Source organism: Coregonus clupeaformis, chromosome 13 (assembly GCF_020615455.1).
Source record: "Coregonus clupeaformis isolate EN_2021a chromosome 13, ASM2061545v1, whole genome shotgun sequence".
NCBI lineage: Eukaryota > Metazoa > Chordata > Actinopteri > Salmoniformes > Salmonidae > Coregonus > Coregonus clupeaformis.
This window is the reverse complement of record NC_059204.1, coordinates 31,774,569-31,797,114: the sequence shown is the minus strand read 5'-3', so window position 1 is coordinate 31,797,114 and position 22,546 is coordinate 31,774,569. Positions and strand designations below refer to the sequence as shown.

General features: G+C 43.7%; 1 protein-coding gene across 11 annotated transcripts in view; it reads right to left on the bottom strand.

Moving 5' to 3' along the window:
* The window catches only part of LOC121579246 (disks large homolog 2), a 336,409-nt gene that overhangs the window by 266,512 nt on the left and 47,351 nt on the right, over positions 1-22,546 (bottom strand). For all 11 annotated transcript variants that reach the window (XR_006002882.2, XM_041893670.2, XM_041893672.2 and 8 more), the window contains one exon: positions 11,241-11,309. Coding sequence is in view for 10 of the 11 variants with exons in the window: in XM_041893670.2 (XP_041749604.2) it covers positions 11,241-11,309 (69 nt within the window). In the remaining variant the exon portion in view is untranslated. The remainder of the gene's footprint in view (positions 1-11,240; positions 11,310-22,546) is intronic.

Here is a 22,546-nt window from a genome sequence, read left to right as displayed (position 1 = left end):
TGTGTGTGTGTGTGTGTGTGTGTGTGTGTGTGTGTGTGTGTGTGTGTGTGTGTGTGCGTGTGTGTGTGTGGGTGCGTGTGCACATCCGTGTGTGTGTGTGTGTTTGTGTGCCTGCGTGTGTGTGTGTGTGTGTGTGTGTGTGTGCACATCCGTGTGTGTGTGTTTTTTAAATGTGGCTCTTCAATTAAATTCCAGGTGAGCAGGTCAGTTTATGTGATTCACAGTAAAGGTTTGGAGGCAGATATTTCACAACAGAAAGGGCAAAGTTTTGGTCTAAAAACAGTCCTTAACAAAGCTAGCTAGACATACTACAACAAATTATATTTGCTTGATGTTTTCTACAGTTCGCTTTTTAAATAGCTGTGTATCGATAGGTTGCTGAGAGAGAGAAGTGAGTTTACAAGTGAATTTACACTAGCTAGCAAGCTGGCTAGAGTTTTGCACGAATGCACCACAAAGACGACGCTAGCAAGCTACTGTATGTGTAGGATTTTGTTTGCCACTGGAGAACAACAGCTGAAACTGATGTACCGGTAACCTCCAAAGGGGAGACGATGGCTTGAAAGCAAATTTAGCTGGATATGCAGTAAGTTCTAGTATAGCTAATGTTGCACAGTGACAATAGGAAAATACTATGTTTCAAACCTCAATCAAACGCAGATTGACCATCAAAAGCATTGCTCTTGTCTTGAATGAATGCGATCTCTACGAACGTCGGGGAAATTCCCTTTAAAACAGTGGTTCCCAACCAGAGGTACTAGGACAAAGGGGCTACTTGAGAAGACTCATGAGACCATAGGCCTACTGGTACAATGCATGAGGGGGAACTTCAGGGGTACTCTGGGCAGAGCAAAATTCAGTTGGTGGTACAGTAACCGAAAAAGGTTGGGAACCACTGCTTAAAAAGGGGCATTGTCAGTATTTCAGTGTGCAGCGCTAGAACGCACTTTAACAGTGCTAGAATCATAAATAATATATCAGGGTTCTATATCTATGTCTAGAAGGTGCTTTGAATGAATTCTGGCCTTAGTGATTCGACTGCTCCATCCTGAAGTGCTTTCCCTTTGGAACCACAAACAATGCCAGACGTCAAGCCTTTCTTAAACAAGAATATGGTTTGTGGTCTGGTACGGCGAGACTATGATGAGTAACCTTGAACAACCCTGTTTGCGCCAAGAGCTAAGGCCTAGACTTTAGCTCAGTGTGCTAACGTATTTTGAAAACATACACAGTAGGCAAGTTTATTCAACCGGCCAGCAATGTTTTGATGTTTGACTTTGTTTAGTTTTTGGAATTTATTTTGAAATTCCATGAGAACATAATTTGGTTGAATTACCCATACAAAAAATGTATTGCTTCACTGTTTAGTAATTTTACTGTAAAATATAAAACTCTACTCTATTTACGGTAATACAACACTCTGTTTTTTATATTTAACCAAGATCAAATTGTTCTGGAACTGCAGCTGAGAGTGATAAGTGTGTGAAATGTCAAACAGAGGGATGCAGCTCATCTCTGCCTCCCCCCCCACACATGCACTACAATGAGTTGTTGAGCTCAGCAGAAGATACACAGCCATCTCCCTTAAGGTCTAAGGGTGACATGACATTATACTTTGGCCAAAACGAAGGTCACATCCTAATAGCAACAAATCAATATTGAGTCAAAGGTCAAACACAAACACGCAGACCCCCTTCTGGGGAGCCAGGTCAAACATGTGGTCACAGCACACACTGACTAACAGCATTTGTCTTTCCTAATAAGCAGCATAATGGCTTTTCAGAGGAGGCTGCCCACAACACGCAATGGATACCAGGGACGGACTGGGACCAGAAATCAGCCGGGCATTTCTAACACACCAGCCCTTTTTTTCCTCGAGGCCCACACATTGGCTGTCCATGATGGAGACCCAATAACTCTTGATGTATGAAACACTTTTCTCAACAAACCAGGAGGAGAAGAATCCTATATTGTGTGTTCATCTTGACTTTGATACCAGTAGTCACTATTGCAACTCTTATGACATATTCATATTAACTAGCCAGACAGTCACCAAGAAAATGCATGACCTTTACATAATATAATAATAATAAAAAATCAAATAATAAAAATAATAATAATAATAATAATAATAATAATAATAATATAAGCCATTTAGCAGACGCTTTTATCCAAAGCGACTTGCAGGCATGCGTGCATACATACAGTGCCGTGTAAAAGTATTTGCCCCATTTCTGATTTTCTCTATTTTTGCTTTTTTTTTTTTTACTGAATGTTATCAAATCGTCAACCAAAATGTAATATTAGATAAAGGGAACCTGAGTTTACAAAGAACAACAAAAGAAAGGATACTTATTTTATTTATTTAATTAACAAAGTTATGCAACACCCAATTCACCTGTGTGAAAAAGTAATTGCCCCCTTACACTCAATAACTGGTTGTGCCACCTTTAGCTGCAATGACTGCAACCAAATGCTTCCTGTAGTTGTTGATCAGTCTCTCACATTGCTGTGGAGGAATTTTGGCCCACTCTTGTATGCAGAACTGCTTTAACTCAGCAACATTTGTGGGTTTTCAAGCATGAACTGCTCGTTTCAAGTCCTGCCACAACATTTCAATTGGGATTAGGTCTGGACTTTGACTAGGCCATTATAAAACTTCAAATGTGTTGCTTTTTAACCATTTTCAATGTAGACTTGATTGTCTGTTTTGGATCATTGTCTTGCTGCATGACCCAGCTGCGCTTCAGCTTTAGCTCACAGACAGATGGCCTGACATTCTCCTGTAGAATTCTCTGATATAGAGCAAAATTCATGGTTCCTTTTATTAAGGCAAGTCGTCCAGGTCCTGAGGCAGCTAAGCATCCCCAAGCCATCACACTACCACCACCATGCTTGACCTTGGGTATGAGGTTCTTACTGTGGAATGCAGTGTTTGGTTTTCGCCAGACATAATGGGAACCATCTCGTCCAAATGAGATGTTGTGGCAGGACTTGAAATGAGCAGTTCATGCTTGAAAACCCACAAATGTCGCTGAGTTAAAGCAGTTCTGCATGGAAGAGTGGCCCAACATTTCTCCACAGCGACGTGAGAGACTGATCAACAACTACAGGAAGCGTTTGATTGCCGTCATTGCAGCTAAAGGTGGCAATTACTTTTTCCCACAGGGGCATTGGGTGTTGCATAACTTTGTTAATTAAATAAATAAAATAAGTATAATTTCTTTGGTTATTTGTTTATGAAATAAGTATGTAATTGTTGTGTTATTTGTTCACTCAGGTTTCCTTCATATAATATTAGGTTTTGGTTGATGATCTGATAATATTCAGTATAAAAAAATATGCAAAACTACAGAAAATTAGAAAGGGGGAAAATACTTTTTCACAACATACATTATTATTATTAAATAGTATTACATGATTTTAGAGGAATTGCAGCTCCTGAAATGCTTCACTCAAGGCCCTAGAGCTAAGCTAACAAACAAAATGCAGACAAATGAGCAAACTGTGTCTATTACTAGTTAGAAATAATTTGAATCATTGGATTACTTCAAACAAACAAACACACGTGCAAGCTGACAGCAGTCTAAAATGACATTATCTGGCAGTTATCTTCAAAACATGATTTAGAACTTTCTTGCCCTACCTAAAAATATAATCTGGCTCTTTCTCACTGAGCCTGACTATTAAGAATAAATACTCTTACTTGGTCAGAAGTGAGCCCATTGACGCTGCTTTGGACATGAGAGGACTAGAGGTGGGATAAGGTTACAGAGTAGTGTTGTTGTAACGATACAATACCAGATTTTCCTTGGCAAAAAGGAAAACACAAAGAAGATTTCACTCTTTAAAACCTACTTTTGTAGAATAGTGTGTGTTATTTGCTAAATAAACAAATGTGACTCACTCTGAGTGACAACATAAGGCTGTTTTTTCTAACATTAGTACTGTTTACCTCAAGAAATAAAATCTGCTTAATGTTTCCTTTCCTTACTCACTTCCTACAGATGTAGGACCTTAATTTGAGCCAGTTTGCTACAGCAGAAACATAAACCTGCAGCAACAGGAAATGTGAATTATTATGTGGATTATAATTAATGGACATTTTTGTAGGGGTTGATACATTTTTCGTAAGGGAAAATCAAGTCTGAAATTTCAATGTGGAAATTACACATTTCAGAAGCCTTTTTAAACAGCTGGTAGAGCACGGCGCTTGTAACGCCAGGGTAGTGGGTTCGATCCCCGGGACCATCCATAGACAAAACATTTATGCATGCATGACTGCAAGTCGCTTTGGATAAAAGCGTCTGCCAAATGGCATATTATTATTATTATTATTATAAACCTTCAAATACACTAAAAGTTTTAAAGTTATCCTGCAACAGCGTGATCAAATTAAAATCCAACATCTGTAGTATCGCGGTACTGGTATCGTGGCAACCCTATTACAGAGTTATCATTAGTGTCTCTCTCTCATATTTAACTCTGGTGTTTACCTGCTGCCTGTAGAACGATTGGTCCTCTGGTTGAAGTTCCTCACAGTAGAGCACTTTGATTACCGCTTTCATTTTGTGGACATAGCAGTGCCTTCCACTCACAAATGCACTGACTGTCTATTCACACGCACAGCTCAGAGGGGGTGTTTACTAGGGCTAATCTTTTCAGCAGATGGGACTCAAGCCGGCTTCGCCGGATTACATTATGTAGGGGGAACGATTTAACTTCCTTTGCTGTGCTCTCATCCATACGTATAGGTGAGGTATTGTGAATTCTGGGTGTAACTGATACAGTGGATACACGCATACAGAAGTCAGGACATGAGAGAGACAGGTTTGTATTTAGTTTACTTTAGTGTTTGACCTTGACCATGGCCTTTTCATGACATGGAGACAACGTCTGAAGTAGAATACATTTGAGATCAGGGATGGACAAGAATAAGTATGCAGGCTTTTGTTCCAGCCCAGCTCTAACACACCTATATCAAAAAGGTCTGCATGTCTTTAAAGCACTGTGCGGAATTCATTCCAGGTAGTAACTTTGATTCTCAAAAAAAAAGGGCCTACCCAAAAGGCAAAATAAGTAGTGCAACTCCAAACAGTGACATGGTACAACTCAAGCTGCCGTTACCTATGTTTCCATAGTGTGAGAGTTCAGAGACTGGCCGGAGGAAGACGACACAACAGCACCCTCCTCAGGGGATAGGTACTCAGTGTAAAGAAAATTAGTATTCAGCTGGGCCCACTAATTGCGTGGTGTCTCCCTCTATATAGGTGTGCCAGGAGATGAGCTCGATGTTGGGGGCAGACACGGGGACCTGTGAGGATGTCGTACTTTCCTACCCCAGAGAAAGCTTCTTTCGTCTGATGCACCTTAGCTCTCTGTTAAACAAGGCAGCCTATAGATAGAGAGAATATTATGTGTAGGCGATAGTCTAAAGACGGGTGAAGCCTTTTGCTGTTTTGTTTTCCCGTTTTGGCCACGGCCTTTTGTTCAACTGCTTAGTTGATTTTTTATTCATTTTTTTCCGCTGTTGTTTCAGCGTTGGACACTACCCTGTACTGGAATCATTTTGTCGGGTGAAAGAAAACCTGTTTATTGACAATACAAAAGAAAAGGAACCACAACCACAGCCTCTGGTCTGTTCATTTCATGCCTCCCGCTTGTGTTAGGGTGTTTCGGACAAGCTGATCCGTCACAACTGGTGGAGAATGCAGGAACCTTGAGGCAAGACCACAATCAATCCCCTTTCCGGTGGCTGTGATTATTTTTATCTTTCGGAAACCCACTACAACCGCTGATAGGCATGAGCGAAGAGCTGCTACGTCAGCTAACGGCCTGCGCCATCGCCCAACAGGAGACCCTAGACCTCCTCGGGTCTGAACTAGCAGACCGCCCGTCTCCCAGGGATCGTAGGAGGCCCAACGTCAGCACGCTGATTCCACGTCTGTCGGAGGACGACGATGTGGAGGCCTATCTTCTGGCCTTCGAACGAATGGCGCAGAGAGAGAGATGGCCTCAGGACGACTGGGCGGGCCTCCTGGTTCCCCTGCTCACAGGTAAAGCACAGGCGGCGTACTACGACATTGAGGAAAGGGCTGCCGCGGATTACATTTACATTTACATCATTTAGCAGACGCTCTTATCCAGAGCGACTTACAAATTGGTGCGTTCAACTTATGATAGCCGGTGGGACAACCACCTTTTTTTTTATGGGGGGTGGGGGAAGAAGGATTACTTTATACTATTCCAGGTATTCCTTAAAGAGGTAGGGTTTCAAGTGTCTCCGGAAGGTGGTCAGTGACTCCGCTGTCCTGGCGTTGTGGGGGAGCTTGTTCCACCATTGGGGTGCCAGAGCAGCGAATAGCTTTGACTGGGCTGAGCGGGAACTGTGCTTCCGTAGAGGTAGGGGAGCTAGCAGGCCAGAGGTGGATGAACGTAGTGCCCTCGTTTGGGTGTAGGATCAGAGCCTGAAGGTAAGGAGGTGCCGTTCCCCTCACAGCTCCATAGGCAAGCACCATGGTCTTGTAGTAGATGCGAGCCTCAGCTGGAAGCCAGTGGAGTGTGCGGGGGAAGCATGGTGTCTCTGGTACGGGAGGAGATCCTGTCCAACGCGCCCCGTCTCGAGATGGAAACCGCGGGAGCCTGCATCCACGGGGACACCAAACGCTATCCCACAGCCCGAGTCAGCTTCCATACCCCTGCCGGGAAGACCACCCTGATCGTCGGGGTTGTTCCCCAAATGAAGGTACTGGTGCTACTAGGGACTGCCCCCTGTTCAAGCTTCTGTAGAGGAAGGCGCGGCGAGGGAGTGCCCCCGATAGAGCACGGAGACCAAACAACCCTAATCGCCAAGCACTGGCACACTCAGAGCCCACCCGGAGACGCTCTCGTTGGCGCACACCGCATGGGAAGGGATGAAGCCAAGGAGGCGTAGCAGGGCAACCGGGATTCCTCGTCAGGCCAGGGGGGAGAAGGAGACTCCCCCGGTGACCGACTGAGGCACTTGTTCCAGGAGACCATGGAGGAAGACACCTGGGGGGGTACGAGAGCAACCTGGCGGGAACCGGATCTAACCAGACCCCCATCCTGAGTCCAGTCGACGAGCTCCAGAGGGACCAGTTACGCCAGGTGTTTCAGGAGTCATCGAGAGAGAGCACCTGGAGGGGGTTTGGCACGGAGTCATCCAACCCCGACCAGGAGCACCCCCTCCCTTGCCCTAACACGCACAACTTCACCCTGTCGGAAGAGCTAATGGGCCAATTCGGAACCGCCCAACACCGGGACCCCGACCTTCGCCAGGCTATGCGGAAGGTGAAGAGGATAGATGGGAGGAGTATCGGCTCGGAAGGTGAGTTAACCACTCCTTATTACGCCATCAAGCGGGGTCTCTTGTACTGGGTGGCCAAACGTAGAGGGGTAGAACAGGAATTGTTAATGGTGCCCTGTTCATACAGGGATGTTGTGTTATACATGGCCCATACACATGTACAATGGGGCCACCTTGCCAGGGAGAAGACCACCAAACGGTTGCTGGGGCGTTTCTATTGGCTGAGGATTACCCAAGATGTCGCTAAGTATTGCAAATCTTGTGACACCTGCCAACGCACTGCTCCCAAGCGAACATACCGTAACCCTCTTATCCCTCTCCCTATTATAGAGACCCCATTTGAGCGCATAGCCATGGACCTGGTGGGACCACTGCCACGTTCGGCGCACGGACATGGAGTACATCTTGGTGGTGGTGGACTATGTAACGAAGTTCCCAGAGGCTATTTCCCTGAGGTCGATGGAAACGAAAGCCATAGCAAAATAACTGTACCTCATGTTCTCCCGAGTGGGACTCCCGGCCACCATCCTGACCGACCAGGGCATGCCGTTCATGTCCAGAGCAAGTCTCCCCGGTCAACTACAGGGTGAGTGTTATGATGTCAGGTCATAGGATAGTGAAGATCGAGGTAGAGTTACAAGATAATTGGTTTGGGGCCATGGAGTCTACATTCCTTATGTCAAAGGAGATTAGTGATGTTTATGATAGTATGATTGATGGACAGGCTATAATGACTTGGGGCAAAGGGTAATAACAACAGAGAAAGGGAGTGACCATGATGGTTGCCAAATGTATGTGAAAGGAAGGATAACCAAGAGTATATAAAGGGAGAGTGGACCTTTGTTCGGGAGTTGGAAACAGCAAAAGGCAAAGCTCTGCCCATTGTTGTATCTAACCCGGTACCGACTAATAAAATATTTGTATTCACTTTCTACAAAGTGTCTAACTATATTCTTACATCCTTGATTACTTGAATACCCGAGAAACTCATCATAACAGTGAGTCAGGACATCTGAAGGGTGGTATGGACATCTGAAGCCTAGGGGGGGTTCCTCCACCTCAAAGGGCGGCAGGTAGCTTAGTGGTTAAGAGCGTTGTGCCAGTAACCGAAAGGTCGCTGGTTCTAATCCCCGAGCCGACTAGGTGAAAAATCTGTCGATGTGCCCTTGAGCAAGGCACTTAACCCTAATTGCTCCTGTAAGTCGCTCTGGATAAGAGCGTCTGTTAAATGACTAAAAATGTTTTTTTTTAAAGACACGCTGTGCTCAGAGCCGGTGTTGAGAGCCCCAGATCTCCAGCAGCCCTTCACCGTCCACACCGACGCCTCCAGCGTACAGTCTCAAGGGAACGGGCGGAGGAACGTCCCGTCCTATACATAAGCCGCAAGCTGTCCGACAGAGAGAGGAAGTACACAACGATATAGAGGGAGGCACTGGCAATTAAGTGGGCCCTGGAATACCTTAGGTACTATCTCCTGGGGAGGCGATTCCGGCTGGTCACAGATCATGCGCCCCTCCAGTGGATGGCGGGTAAGCGAGACACGAACGGCCGAATAACAAGATGGTTCCTGTCGCTCCAACCCTTTAATTTCCAGGATGTTCACCGATCGGGGAGAGCACACGGCAATGCAGACGCGCTATCCCGTCGAGACCCGGAGGTCTCGTCTGGCGCACGCCCCTCTGGGTTGCTCTTGGGAGGGAAGGCATGTGAGAATTCTGTGACCGGCCGGAGGAAGACGACACGACAGCACCCTCCTCAGGTGATAGGTACTCAGTGTGAAGACAATTAGTACACAGCTGGGCCCACTAATTGTGTGGTGTCTCCCTCTATATAGGTGTGCCAGGAGATGAGCTCAAGGCTGGGAACAGACACAGGGACCTGTGAGGACATCGTACTTTCCTACCCCAGAGAAAGCTTCTTCATCTGATGCACCTTGGCTCTCTGTTAAACAAGGCAGCCTATAAATAGAGAGAAGCATTCCCCCTGTAAATATTATGTGTAGACGATAGTCTAAAGACGGGTGATGCCTTTTGTTGTTTTGTTTTCCCTTTTTGGCCACTGCCTTTTGGTCAACTGCTTAGTTTATTTTTTATTAATTTTTTTCCGCTGTTGTTTCAGCGTTGGACACTACCCTGTACTGGAATCATTTTGTTGGGTGAAAGAAAACCAGTTTATTGACAATACAAAAGAAAAGGAACCACAACCACTGCCTCCGGTCTGTTCATTTCATGCCTGTGTTAGGGTGTTTCGGACAAGCTGATCCGTCACAATAGTTAGATGATATAATCACTTTATTCTGGTCTCAAGCCCTTAGACCACATCCCCCGCCCTTGTGCAGGGATAATCTCATGTACTTCGCTGAGCTTCTTGTTGCCCAGACTATGGAACTAGAGCTTTCTTCTGAATTTTAACAAAATTGTAGCTCATTTGCACCTTTGCCCAGATCACTTCTGTGGCTTGTAAGATTTGTATTAATTTGTATTAATGCTTTATGGCAAGGCTATTGGGTTATTTGTGATGTAATGTTCACAACATGATTATGAAATATACATTGTTTAGATTAAACACAATTAACCGCACATTAAAATAAAAGCAATGCAATGAGTTGCAATGACATACTGCTCACTTTCCCAATGAGCAGTATGTTTTTAATTAATCATGGAAAACTGGTTAGGTCTGATAAAAATACATGGAAATTGATTAGATAGGGCCTATAATCGGAGACTCTCTGTATCATGCTTGTCAAGTTCCAAAGCAAAACTTCTGGGCCGAGTGTGTCCCACCAGAGTGATTGGCTCTGTGAAGGCATTGGGGTTGGCTGTGTGGGCGAGAGGTGGCAATTACTGCTAGTCTCACCGCCTTACATACAGGGAGAGAGAGAGAGAGAGAAAGGAGGGGGCGATAGGAAGGGAGAGATGGGGTGAGGAAAGGTGTAAACTGGTGCATGAAGAGCGAGAAAGACAGAAAGAGAGAGAGGGAGATGAGGGTCTTGAGAAACAGGATGCAATTATTAGCTAAGCTCTCCTATTTCTAGCAAGCTCTGTATCCAAACAATCACCTGTTCAGGAGCCACACAACATGACTAAGCCTCGACAGATTTCTCATGCTACAGTACACACCTTCACTCCTCCGGCCACCTCTCTCTGTTCCATGTTGTTTTTCTATTCCTCTAGTTCAGGGCTCCCTTTTCTATTGGACTTTTCTATCCGATTTCTATGAAAATATTAGGAATTTCATATTGCAATAAGAAACTACCATAATTGACTATGGGGAATTTTTTTTTATCTCCAGCCGGTGATAAAAGCTCTGTGCCTTGAGCCTAGTAAACAAGCCTGTGTGTTTTCTCACACCTTGGGCTTCAAAGCCTGTCCATAATACTGCCTCTTGGTACTGCCTGGAAAGCCATCAACAGTTTAAGTCAACCTTCGGTGTTGTCTCCCTCATAAAAACCCCTCTGGCCCCGCAGTGGGGAAGCCGCTGATGTCGGACCCTCTGGGTCTCCGAAACATTGCTGTCGACTGGCCATTTTTTAAATGTGTGTTTAACCTTTGCTGTTGACCTGAGAGATGATAGGTGAATAGATTCTGGATCACGCTGGCATTGCCAGCTCACCAGCCATCAGATAATGTGGAGAATCTTCACTTTAACAACAAGAGGCCAGTAGCGTAGCACCACAGAATTAAAAAGGACATACACTGAGTGTACAAAACATTGCTCTTTCCATGACATAGACTGACCAGGTGAATCCAGGTGAAAGCTATGATCCCTTATTGATATAACTTCTTAAATCCACTTCAATCAGTGTAGATGAAGGGGAGGAGATGGGTTAAGAAGGATTTTTAAGCCCTGAGACAATTGAGACATGGATTGTGTATGTGTGGTAGGCAGAGAGGGGCGTCCACATGGTACTCACTTCAGAGACTTTCACACTGATCGGTGTCTGGTCCTTCCCACTGGGCTCCGAGCTGCTCCGCTCCCTCATCTGAGGAAACACACACACACTAAGTATCATTATATTAGGTTATTACAATACAATAGGCTAATGTAAATGTAGAATAAGCTTAATTGGAAATGAATAACTGAAACCACAATGAAACATTGTGAGTACAGAGAAACTAACTATTTTCGAGATTACACTGTTTTTTTGACCCATGAGTCCCTGTGAGTCATAAACAGCCTAATTGTCATAATATTGCATCAGGGTATAAAACACCATCTCCACAATATAGAAACATTCTGCCATTAACCGTTGAAGCTGAGCAGTACCTCGCTATTTGCTTGACTTTTGGGCAAGGTGATTCTTCAATCAGTACCCCAAGTATTCTTGTGTACATGTCCAAGACTATCTAAAATAAAGGCTTAAACCTGGTACAGTGAGGGAAAAAAGTATTTGATCCCCTGCTGATTTTGTACGTTTGCCCACTGACAAAGAAATGATCAGTTTATAATTTTAATGGTAGGTTTATTTGAACAGTGAGAGACAGAATAACAACAACAAAATCCAGAAAAAAGCATGTCAAAAATGTTATAAATTGATTTGCATTTTAATGAGGGAAATAAGTATTTGACCCCTCTGCAAAACATGACTTAGTACTTGGTGGCAAAACCCTTGTTGGCAATCACAGAGGCCAGATGTTTCTTGTAGTTGGCCACCAGGCTTGCACACATCTCAGGAGGGATTTTGTCCCACTCCTCTTTGCAGATCTTAAGGTTTCGAGGCTGACGTTTGGCAACTCAAACCTTCAGCTCCCTCCACAGATTTTCTATGGGATTAAGGTCTGGAGACTGGCTAGGCCACTCCAGGACCTTAATGTGCTTCTTCTTGAGCCACTCCTTTGTTGCCTTGGCCGTGTGTTTTGGGTCATTGTCATGCTGGAATACCCATCCACGACCCATTTTCAATGCCCTGGCTGAGGGAAGGAGGTTCTCACCCAAGGTTTGACGGTACATGGCCCCGTCTATCGTCCCTTTAATGCGGTGAAGTTGTCCTGTCCCCTTAGCAGAAAAACACCCCCAAAGCATAATGTTTCCACCTCCATGTTTGACGGTGGGGATGGTGTTCTTGGGGTCATTCCTCCTCCTCCAAACACGGCGAGTTGAGTTGATGCCAAAGAGCTCGATTTTGGTCTCATCTGACCACAACACTTTCACCCAGTTCTCCTCTGAATCATTCAGATGTTCATTGGCAAACTTGAGACGGCCCTGTATATGTGCTTTCTTGAGCAGGGGGACCTTGCGGGCGCTGCAGGATTTCAGTCCTTCACGGCGTAGTGTGTTACCAATTGTTTTCTTGGTGACTATGGTCCCAGCTGCCTTGAGATCATTGACAAGATCCTCCCGTGTAGTTCTGGGCTGATTCCTCACCGTTCTCATGATCATTGCAACTCCACCAGGTGAGATCTTGCATGGAGCCCCAGGCCGAGGGAGATTGACAGTTATTTTGTGTTTCTTCCATTTGCGAATAATCGCACCAACTGTTGTCACCTTCTCACCAAGCTGCTTGGTGATGGTCTTGTAGCCCATTCCAGCCTTGTGTAGGTCTACAATCTTGTCCCTGACATCCTTGGAGAGCTCTTTGGTCTTGGCCATGGTGGAGAGTTTGGAATTTGATTGATTGATTGCTTCTGTGGACAGGTGTCTTTTATACAGGTAACAAGCTGAGATTAGGAGCACTCCCTTTAAGAGTGTGCTCCTAATCTCAGCTCGTTACCTGTATAAAAGACACCTGGAAGCCAGAAATCTTTCTGATTTAGAGGGGGTCAAATACTTATTTCCCTCATTAAAAAGCAAATCAATTTATAACATTTTTGACATGCGTTTTTCTGGATTTTTTTGTTGTTATTCTGTCTCTCACTGTTCAAATAAACCTACCATTAAAATTATAGACTGATCATTTCTTTGTCAGTGGGAAAACGTACAAAATCAGCAGGGGATCAAATACTTTTTTCCCTCACTGTATACACACACGGATGAACGCGGATTAACCCTAAATTCCCACTCCAATCAGTCTCACTCTGTTTACTCACCATCTATGCTTTCATTCTTGTATTTAAAATGTGTCCAAGGAAATTCCTAAAGTTAAATGAATCCAAGTAAAACATTAAAAAAAGACTGCAGCTTGTGCTTGTACAACCTCAGGCTGAAGTGGCACAATAGCACACAGTGGGATCAAATATAGTGTACCAGATTGCATGGGATAGAGAGTGTCAACACTCTGCCACAAAGCACTGATTTTGTTAAGCCTTCATCTATTCAGCATGGCTTAATACACTCGGCTTGTGTTTCGTAACACAGCGCGGACATCAAATAATTGTCAGGAGATTTCTGACCCAAATGAGCAGACGGAGTGAAGTTATGGGACATGTTTGCGGCCCTACTTTTCAGGCTGTTTCTACACAAATGCAACTATGGTGTTGGGTATAAGGTGTACGGTAAAGTTGCCCCTAGATGCTGATCTGGGATCAATTTAGCATTTTCCCTATGTTTAAGGTTAGGATTGGGGGAGGGAAAGCAGATCCTAGATCTGGAAAAAAATCACATGAATTTCATGTGATCACATGTGAAGTTAATGTGATAACGTGACAACATGTAAAGCAACATGTGATCACATGAAACTGCACATGAGAAAACGTGTTCACGTGAAGTGTTTCAAAAACATGATTTCACATGAACTGTTTTTTCTGTAAGGGTAGGGGAAACTTCCCCCCGAAGCGTTAGGTAAACCAACACAATGCAGACCATACAGTGTTGGCCAGGCGACAGAAGGCTTGCAGAGGCTATGACCTACTTTGTGTCGCTTTCTATCTAGGGACCCTGCTCTAGGAGAGTGTTTAGAGAACTGCTCCTATAGCATTCACGGTAGTAGGGCAGGTGGCCCAATCTCAGAATTCAAAGTCCCCGGTCACTTCTATAATCCCTTCACTTATCCCCATGCATCTACTAAACATACACATCCACTCCTTTAACACCAAGGGCTTTTGAATAATATATTTGATTTGGTGTACATTGGTTCAGATCTACACATATATACTGTATATCTGTCAGTTTGTACAGCTCTGGAAAAGGAACAGGTACAATATATGTACGGAACCAGGAATGTTTCAATGGGGAGAGATAGGATTACTACTGGATTACTGAGGTCGCTGGTTAGATGTCAAGTATGTCAAACACACACACACACACACATGCATGCACACATGCGCATGCATATACACACACATACGTACGCACACACACACACACACAGCACGGAAAAAAGGATCATAGGTGATAGACATTGGGTCTAAAGGGTCATAGAAATCATAAAACAGAGGGAGAACTGAGGAATTGCACACAAAAAAAACGTTTTGTTTAGAGATGCATTAATTGATCGCATAGATTATTGGGATATTGAAAAGAAGATCTACAGAAAATTGTGTGCAAAGATAATGAAAATGTTTTTATATTGAGAGAAATATGATTTGACTCAGACTTCACCTTTGTACTGGGGGAGATATTTTACAAAGACTAGCTTCTCCCTAGTGGATGAATAGAAAATCTAAACTTTTAACTGCATCAAAGGTTAACCCTTTATTTACATTTATATCAACCAACCACAGCATTTCAAACGAGACATGAAATATGTTCTAAAATGCCAAATTGACATGTACCTATGATAAAAATTACAGACCTCTACATGCTTTGTAAGTAGGAAAACCTGCAAAATCGGCAGTGTATCAAATACTTGTTCTCCCCACTGTATATAGGTATATACAGTGGGGAGAACAAGTATTTGATACACTGCCGATTTTGCAGGTTTTCCTACTTACAAAGCATGTAGAGGTCTGTAATTTTTATCATAGGTACACTTCAACTGTGAGAGACGGAATCTAAAACAAAAATCCAGAAAATCACATTGTATGATTTTTAAGTAATTAATTTGCATTTTATTGCATGACATAAGTATTTGATACATCAGAAAAGCAGAATTTCATATTTGGTACAAAAACCTTTGTTTGCAATTACAGAGATCATACGTTTCCTGTAGGTCTTGACCAGGTTTGCACACACTGCAGCAGGGATTTTGGCCCACTCCTCCATACAGATCTTCTCCAGATCCTTCAGGTTTCGGGGCTGTCACTGGGCAATACGGACTTTCAGCTCCCTCCAAAGATTTTCTATTGGGTTCAGGTCTGGAGACTGGCTAGGCCACTCCAGTACCTTGAGATGCTTCTTACGGAGCCACTCCTTAGTTGCCCTGGCTGTGTGTTTCGGGTCGTTGTCATGCTGGAAGACCCAGCCACGACCCATCTTCAATGCTCTTACTGAGGGAAGGAGGTTGTTGGCCAAGATCTCGCGATACATGGCACCATCCATCCTCCCCTCAATACGGTGCAGTCGTCCTGTCCCCTTTGCAGAAAAGCATCCCCAAATAATGATGTTTCCACCTCCATGCTTCACGGTTGGGATGGTGTTCTTGGGGTTGTACTCATCCTTCTTCTTCCTCCAAACACGGCGAGTGGAGTTTAGACCAAAAAGCTCTATTTTTGTCTCATCAGACCACATGACCTTCTCCCATTCCTCCTCTGGATCATCCAGATGGTCATTGGCAAACTTCAGACGGGCCTGGACATGCGCTGGCTTGAGCAGGGGGACCTTGCGTGCACTGCAGGATTTTAATCCATGACGGCGTAGTGTGTTACTAATGGTTTTCTTTGAGACTGTGGTCCCAGCTCTCTTCAGGTCATTGACCAGGTCCTGCCGTGTAGTTCTGGGCTGATCCCTCATCTTCCTCATGATCATTGATGCCCCATGAGGTGAGATCTTGCATGGAGCCCCAGACCGAAGGTGATTGACCGTCATCTTGAACTTCTTCCATTTTCTAATAATTGCACCAACAGTTGTTGCCTTCTCACCAAGCTGCTTGCCTATTGTCTTGTAGCCCATCCCAGCCTTGTGCAGGTCTACAATTTTATCCCTGATGTCCTTACACAGCTCTCTGGTCTTGGCCATTGTGGAGAGGTTGGAGTCTGTTTGATTGAGTGTGTGGACAGGTGTCTTTTATACAGGTAACGAGTTCAAACAGGAGCAGTTAATACAGGTATTGAGTGGAGAACAGGAGGGCTTCTTGTATAAAAAACACCTGTCCACACACTCAATCAAACACCATCCCAACCGTGAAGCATGGATGTGGAAACATCATTCTTTGGGGATGCTTTTCTGCAAAGGGGACAGGACGACTGCACCTTACAAAGCATGTAGAGGTCTGTCATTTTTATCATAGGTACACTTCAACTGTGAGAGACGGAATCTAAAACAAAAATCCAGAAAATCACATTGTATGATCTTTAAGTAATTAATTTGCATTTTATTGCATGACATAAATATTTGATCACCTACCAACCAGTAAGAATTCCATCTCTCACAGACCTGTTAGTTTTTCTTTAAGAAGCCCTCCTGTTCTCCACTCATTACCTGTATTAACTGCACCTGTTTGAACTCGTTACCTGTATAAAAGACACCAGTCCACACACTCAATCAAACAGACTCCAACCTCTCCACAATGGCCAAGACCAGAGAGCTGTGTAAGGACATCAGGGATAAAATTGTAGACCTGCACAAGGATGGGATGGGCTACAGGACAATAGGCAAGCAGCTTGGTGAGAAGGCAACAACTGTTGGCGCAATTATTAGAAAATGGAAGAAGTTCAAGATGACAGTGAATTACCCTCGGTCTGGGGCTCCATGCAAGATCTCACCTCATGGGGCATCAATGATCATGAGGAAGGTGAAGGATCAGCCCAGAACTACACGGCAGGACCTGGTCAATGACCTAAAGAGAGCTAGGACCACAGTCTCAAAGAAAACCATTAGTAACACACTACGCCGTCATGGATTAAAATCCTGCAGCGCACGCAAGGTCCCCCTGCTCAAGCCAGCACATGTCCAGGCCCATCTGAAGTTTGCCTATGACCATCTGGATGATCCAGAGGAGGAATGGGAGAAGGTCATGTGGTCTGTTGAGACAAAAATAGAGCTTTTTGGTCTAAACTCCACTCGCCGTGTTTGGAGGAAGAAGAAGGATGAGTACAACCCCAAGAACACATCCCAACCGTGAAGCATGGAGGTGGAAACATAATGCTTTTCTGCAAAGGGGACAGGACGACTGCACCGTATTGAGGGGAGGATGGATGGGGCCATGTATCGAGAGATCTTGGCCAACAACCTCCTTCCCTCTGTAAGAGCAATGAAGATGGGTCGTGGCTGGGTCTTCCAGCATGACAACGACCCGAAACACACAGCCAGGGCAACTAAGGAGTGGCTCCGTAAGAAGCATCTCAAGGTCCTGGAGTGGCCTAGCCAGTCTCCAGACCTGAACCCAATAGAACATCTTTGGAGGGAGCTAAAAGTCTGTATTGCCCAGCGACAGCCCCGAAACCTGAAGGATCTGGAGAAGGTCTGTATGGAGGAGTGGGCCAAAATCCCTGCTGCAGTGTGTGCAAACCTGGTCAAGACCTACAGGAAACGTATGATCTCTGTAATTGCAAACAAAGGTTTCTGTAACAAATATTAAGTTCTGCTTTTCTGATGTATCAAATACTTATGTCATGCAATAAAATGCAAATTAATTACTTAAAAATCATACAATGTGATTTTCTGGATTTTTGTTTTAGATTCCGTCTCTCACAGTTGAAGTGTACATAAGATAAAAAAAAGTACTTATTTCCCTCATTAAAATGCAAATCAATTTATAACATTTTTGACATGCGTTTTTCTGGATTTTTTTGTTGTTATTCTGTCTCTCACTGTTCAAATAAACCTACCATTAAAATTATAGACTGATCATTTCTTTGTCAGTGGGCAAACGTATAAAATCAGCAGGGGATCAAATACTTTTTTCCCTCACTGTATGTTATTTTCCGAATTACATTTGTACATTCTAGTCATTTAGCAGACGCTCTTATCCAGAGCGACTTACAGTTAGTGAGTGCATACATTATTATAATTTTTTTCATACTGAATCACGTAAAAATGTATTTGATGATTTATGCATACGCACTTTGGATGATGCCCTCATTGATCGTGTCCCCACTTATAAATATCTGGGCATCTGGATTGACGAAAAGCCATCTTTCAAAAAGCATGTTGATGAGTTAGTTAAGAAGTTAAGAATTAAAATAGGCTTATTTTATAGGAACATTAAATAGCAAACAAAATCATTCAGTCAACATTCATTTCGGTCATTGACTATGGTGATATCTTCTATATGAATGCAGCTGCCACTGTATTGAAGCCATAGGACGCAGTTTATCATAGCACATTGTGCTTTATTACAGGCGATAGGTTCAGTACACATAATTGCATTTTGTATCAGAAAGTAGGCTGTCCCTCTTTGAAGACTCATAGATTGATGCATTGCGCTCTTTTAGACTATAAAGCCTTGCATAAACTTCCGCCATACCTTACCTTCAGACGTATAAATTACCAGACCTGGACTCAGGGATGGCTAACCCTGGAGATCCCTTCAATCTCCACGGAGTTAAGTAAATCTGCTTTCAGTTTTTTTGCACCTCTCATGTGGAATGATCTCCAAAACTCCTTAAAGGGATATTTTGTGATTTTGGCAATGAGGCCCTTTATCTACTTCCCCAGAGTCAGATGAACTAGTGGATACCATTTGTATGTCTCTGTGTCCATTATGAAGGAAGTTAGAGGTAGTTTCGCAAGCCAATGCTAACTAGCATTTGCGCAATGACTGGAAGTTTATGGGTATCTGCTAGCATGCTAGTAGATACCCATAGACTTCCAGTCATTGAGCTCATAAAAGTCTGTCAGTGGTATGAATACTTGGTAGAACTGTAATGCAGAAACCAGCTACCCTCTGAATGTACACATAGTGCTGTATTGGTGTGTATTATTTGAAATGTAGTTATTCTACAGGAAATGTTATGTAAATACCAGAATTCGTATAATATCCTCCAATATTCTATATGTGTAACTTCTTATGGTATTTGGGTTGCTATAACATTTGGTTTGAAGTGACATTCAGGATTTGAGCATGCTTTTTTAAGCATCCTGCCATAGGCCTTACCACTCCCATGGGTTCACTAGCAGCGATGCTAATGCTGGCAGTGGGGTAAGTAAATATAGAAAACTAAGCCATATTTCTGGTAATTGTCTCTCAGGATCAATGGATGAATCACATTTTTCAATAAAATAAAATGTTTAGTCTATCTCTCCTTTAAATAGCAAAAACTAAATGATCCTACAATCAAATGATGGTAAATCAGCTATTTAGTATTAATATGGATTGCCTTGGGAAAAAGGCTACACATTATTTAAGGGAACATTTTTGTTTGGCAGAATATGCAAATTAACTGTCATGTTGCTAAAATAACGGTCTGTTTTGGATCTTTTTTATTTCAGATAACATTATTTACATGTCTAATTATGTTTTAATAAGAATTAAGTTAATATTTTGCTATTATTGTTGCTTTTTCCATAGTTTCTTTTTGGGGCCAAAATGACCCCAGTTGATAATCCATGTGTGTAAAATATGTTGGTAGCATGAGGGTTAATGAATCTGCTAAGAATCGTCAGCATGATGTCATGGAGCTCACAAGGAGATGATTGTGGACTACAGGAAAAAAAAGAGGACTGAGCACGCCCCCATTCTCATCGACGGGGCTGTAGTGGAACAGGTTGAGAGCTTCAAGTTCCTTGGTGTCCACATCACCAACGAACTATCATGGTCCAAACACACCAAGACAGTCGTGAAGAGGGCACGACAAAGCCTATTCCCCCTCAGGAGACTAAAAAGATTTGGCATGGGTCCTCAGATCCTCAAAAAATTCTACAGCTGCACCATCGAGAGCATCCTGACTGGTTGCATCACCGCCTGGTATGGCAACTGCTTGGCCTCTGACCGCAAGGCACTACAGAGGGTAGTGCGTACGGCCCAGTACATCACTGGGGCAAAGCTCCCTGCCATCCAGGACCTCTATACCAGGCGGTGTCAGAGGAAGGCCCTCAAAATTGTCAAAGACTCCAGCCACCCTAGTCATAGACTGTTCTCTCTGCTACCGCACGGCAAGCGGTACCGGAGTGCCAAGTCTAGGTCCAAAAGACTTCTCAACAGCTTCTACCCCCAAGCCATAAGACTCCTGAACAGCTAATCATGGCTACCCGGACTATTTGCACTGCCCCCCCACCCCATCCTTTTTACGCTGCTGCTACTCTGTTAAGTATTTATGCATAGTCACTTTAACTCTACCCACATGTACATATTACCTCAACTACCTCAACTAGCCGGTGCCCCCGCACATTGACTATGCAACGGTACCCCCCTGTATTTATAGCCTCCCTACTGTCACTTTATTTTACTGTATATATAGCCTCCCTACTGTCACTTTATTTTACTTCTGCTCTTTTTTTCTCAACACTTTTTTGTTGTTGTTTTATTCTTACTTTTTTGTTTAAAATAAATGCACTGTTGGTTAAGGGCTGTAAGTAAGCATTTCACTGTAATGTCTGCACCTGTTGTATTCGGCGCATGTGACCAATACAATTTGATTTGATTTGATTTGATTTGAACATAGAAATAAAATAAATAGAAAGGGGGTCTCCATTCAAGTCAATGACGGCATAATGGGTGGACTGGCAGAAATGTTGAGGGTACCCATGATGCCAGGAAGTAAAAGCAAGAAGTGTACCATTCAATCTGTGCTGTGATTTGTTAAGTCAACTCAACTGACATTACAAATAATACAGTTGAAGTCGGAAGTTTACATACACTTAGGTTGGAGTCATTAAAACTCGTTTTTCAACCACTCCACAAATTTCTTGTTAAACTATAGTTTTGGCAAGTCGGTTAGGACATCTACTTTGTGCATGACACAAGTAATTTTTCCAACAATTGTTTACAGATGTCACGGTTTCGGCCGAGGCGGCTCCTCCTCCTTGTTCGGGCAGGTTTCGCCGGTCGTCGTCTCCGGAGTTCTAGCTGCCACCGCTCGATGTTTCTTGTTTGTTTGGTTTTGTCTGTTAGTCACACCTGTTTTGTGTTAGGTCTCATTTAGCACCCTATTTAGTTTCCTTGTTGTTAGGTTTGTGTTGTGTGTAATTGTTCGTGTCGTGGTTGCGCTACCCGTGTCGGTACGCTATTTTTTCCTGAGCTTCCTCCTTGTTGTGTGAGGAGAGATTTACGCACCTGTGTGTGCGCTTGTAGTTACGCCTGTGTGCGTCTTTTTGCCTCCGGGCTGTTTTGGATTTATTTTAGTGCTCAGTAAAGTCTTGTTGGACTTACCCTCTGCTGCCTGCGCCTGATTCTACACCACACCCATACACAGCACCGTGACAACAGACAGATTATTTCACTTATAATTCACTGTATCACAATTCCAGTGGGTCAGAAGTTTACATACACTAAGTTGACTGTGTCTTTAAACAGCTTGGAAAATTCTAGAAAATGATGTTATGGCTTTAGAAGCTTCTGATAGGCTAATTGACATAATTTGAGTCAATTGGAGGTGTAGCTGTAGATGTATTTCAAGGCCTACCTTCAAACTCAGTGCCTCTTTGCTTGACATCATGGGAAAATCAAAAGAAATCCGCTAAGACCTCAGAAAAATAATTGTAGACCTCCACAAGTCTGGTTCATCCTTGGGAGCAATATCCAAATGCCTGAAGGTACCACGTTCATCTGTACAAACAATAGTACGCAAGTATAAACACCATGGGACCACGCAGCCGTCATACCGCTCAGGAAGGAGACGCGTTCTGTCTCCTAGAGATGAACGTACTTTGGTGCGAAAAGTGCAAATCAATCCCAGAACAACAGCAAAGGACCTTGTGAAGATGCTGGAGGAAACAGGTACAAGACTATCTATAGCCACAGTAAAACGAGTCCTATATCGACATAACCTGAAAGGCCGCTCAGCAAGGAAGAAGCCTCTGCTCCAAAACCGCCATAAAAAAGCCAGACTACGGTTTGCAACTGCACATAGGGACAAAGATCTTACTTTTTGGAGAAATGTCCTCTGGTCTGATGAAACAAAAAGAGAACTGTTTGGCCATAATGACCATCGTTATGTTTGGAGGAAAAAGGGGGTAGCTTGCAAGCCGAAGAATAACATCCAAACTGTGAAGCACGGGGGCGGCAGCATCATGCTGTGGGGGTGCTTTGCTGGTAGATGGCATCATGAGGAAGGAAAATTATGTGGATATATTGAAGCAACATCT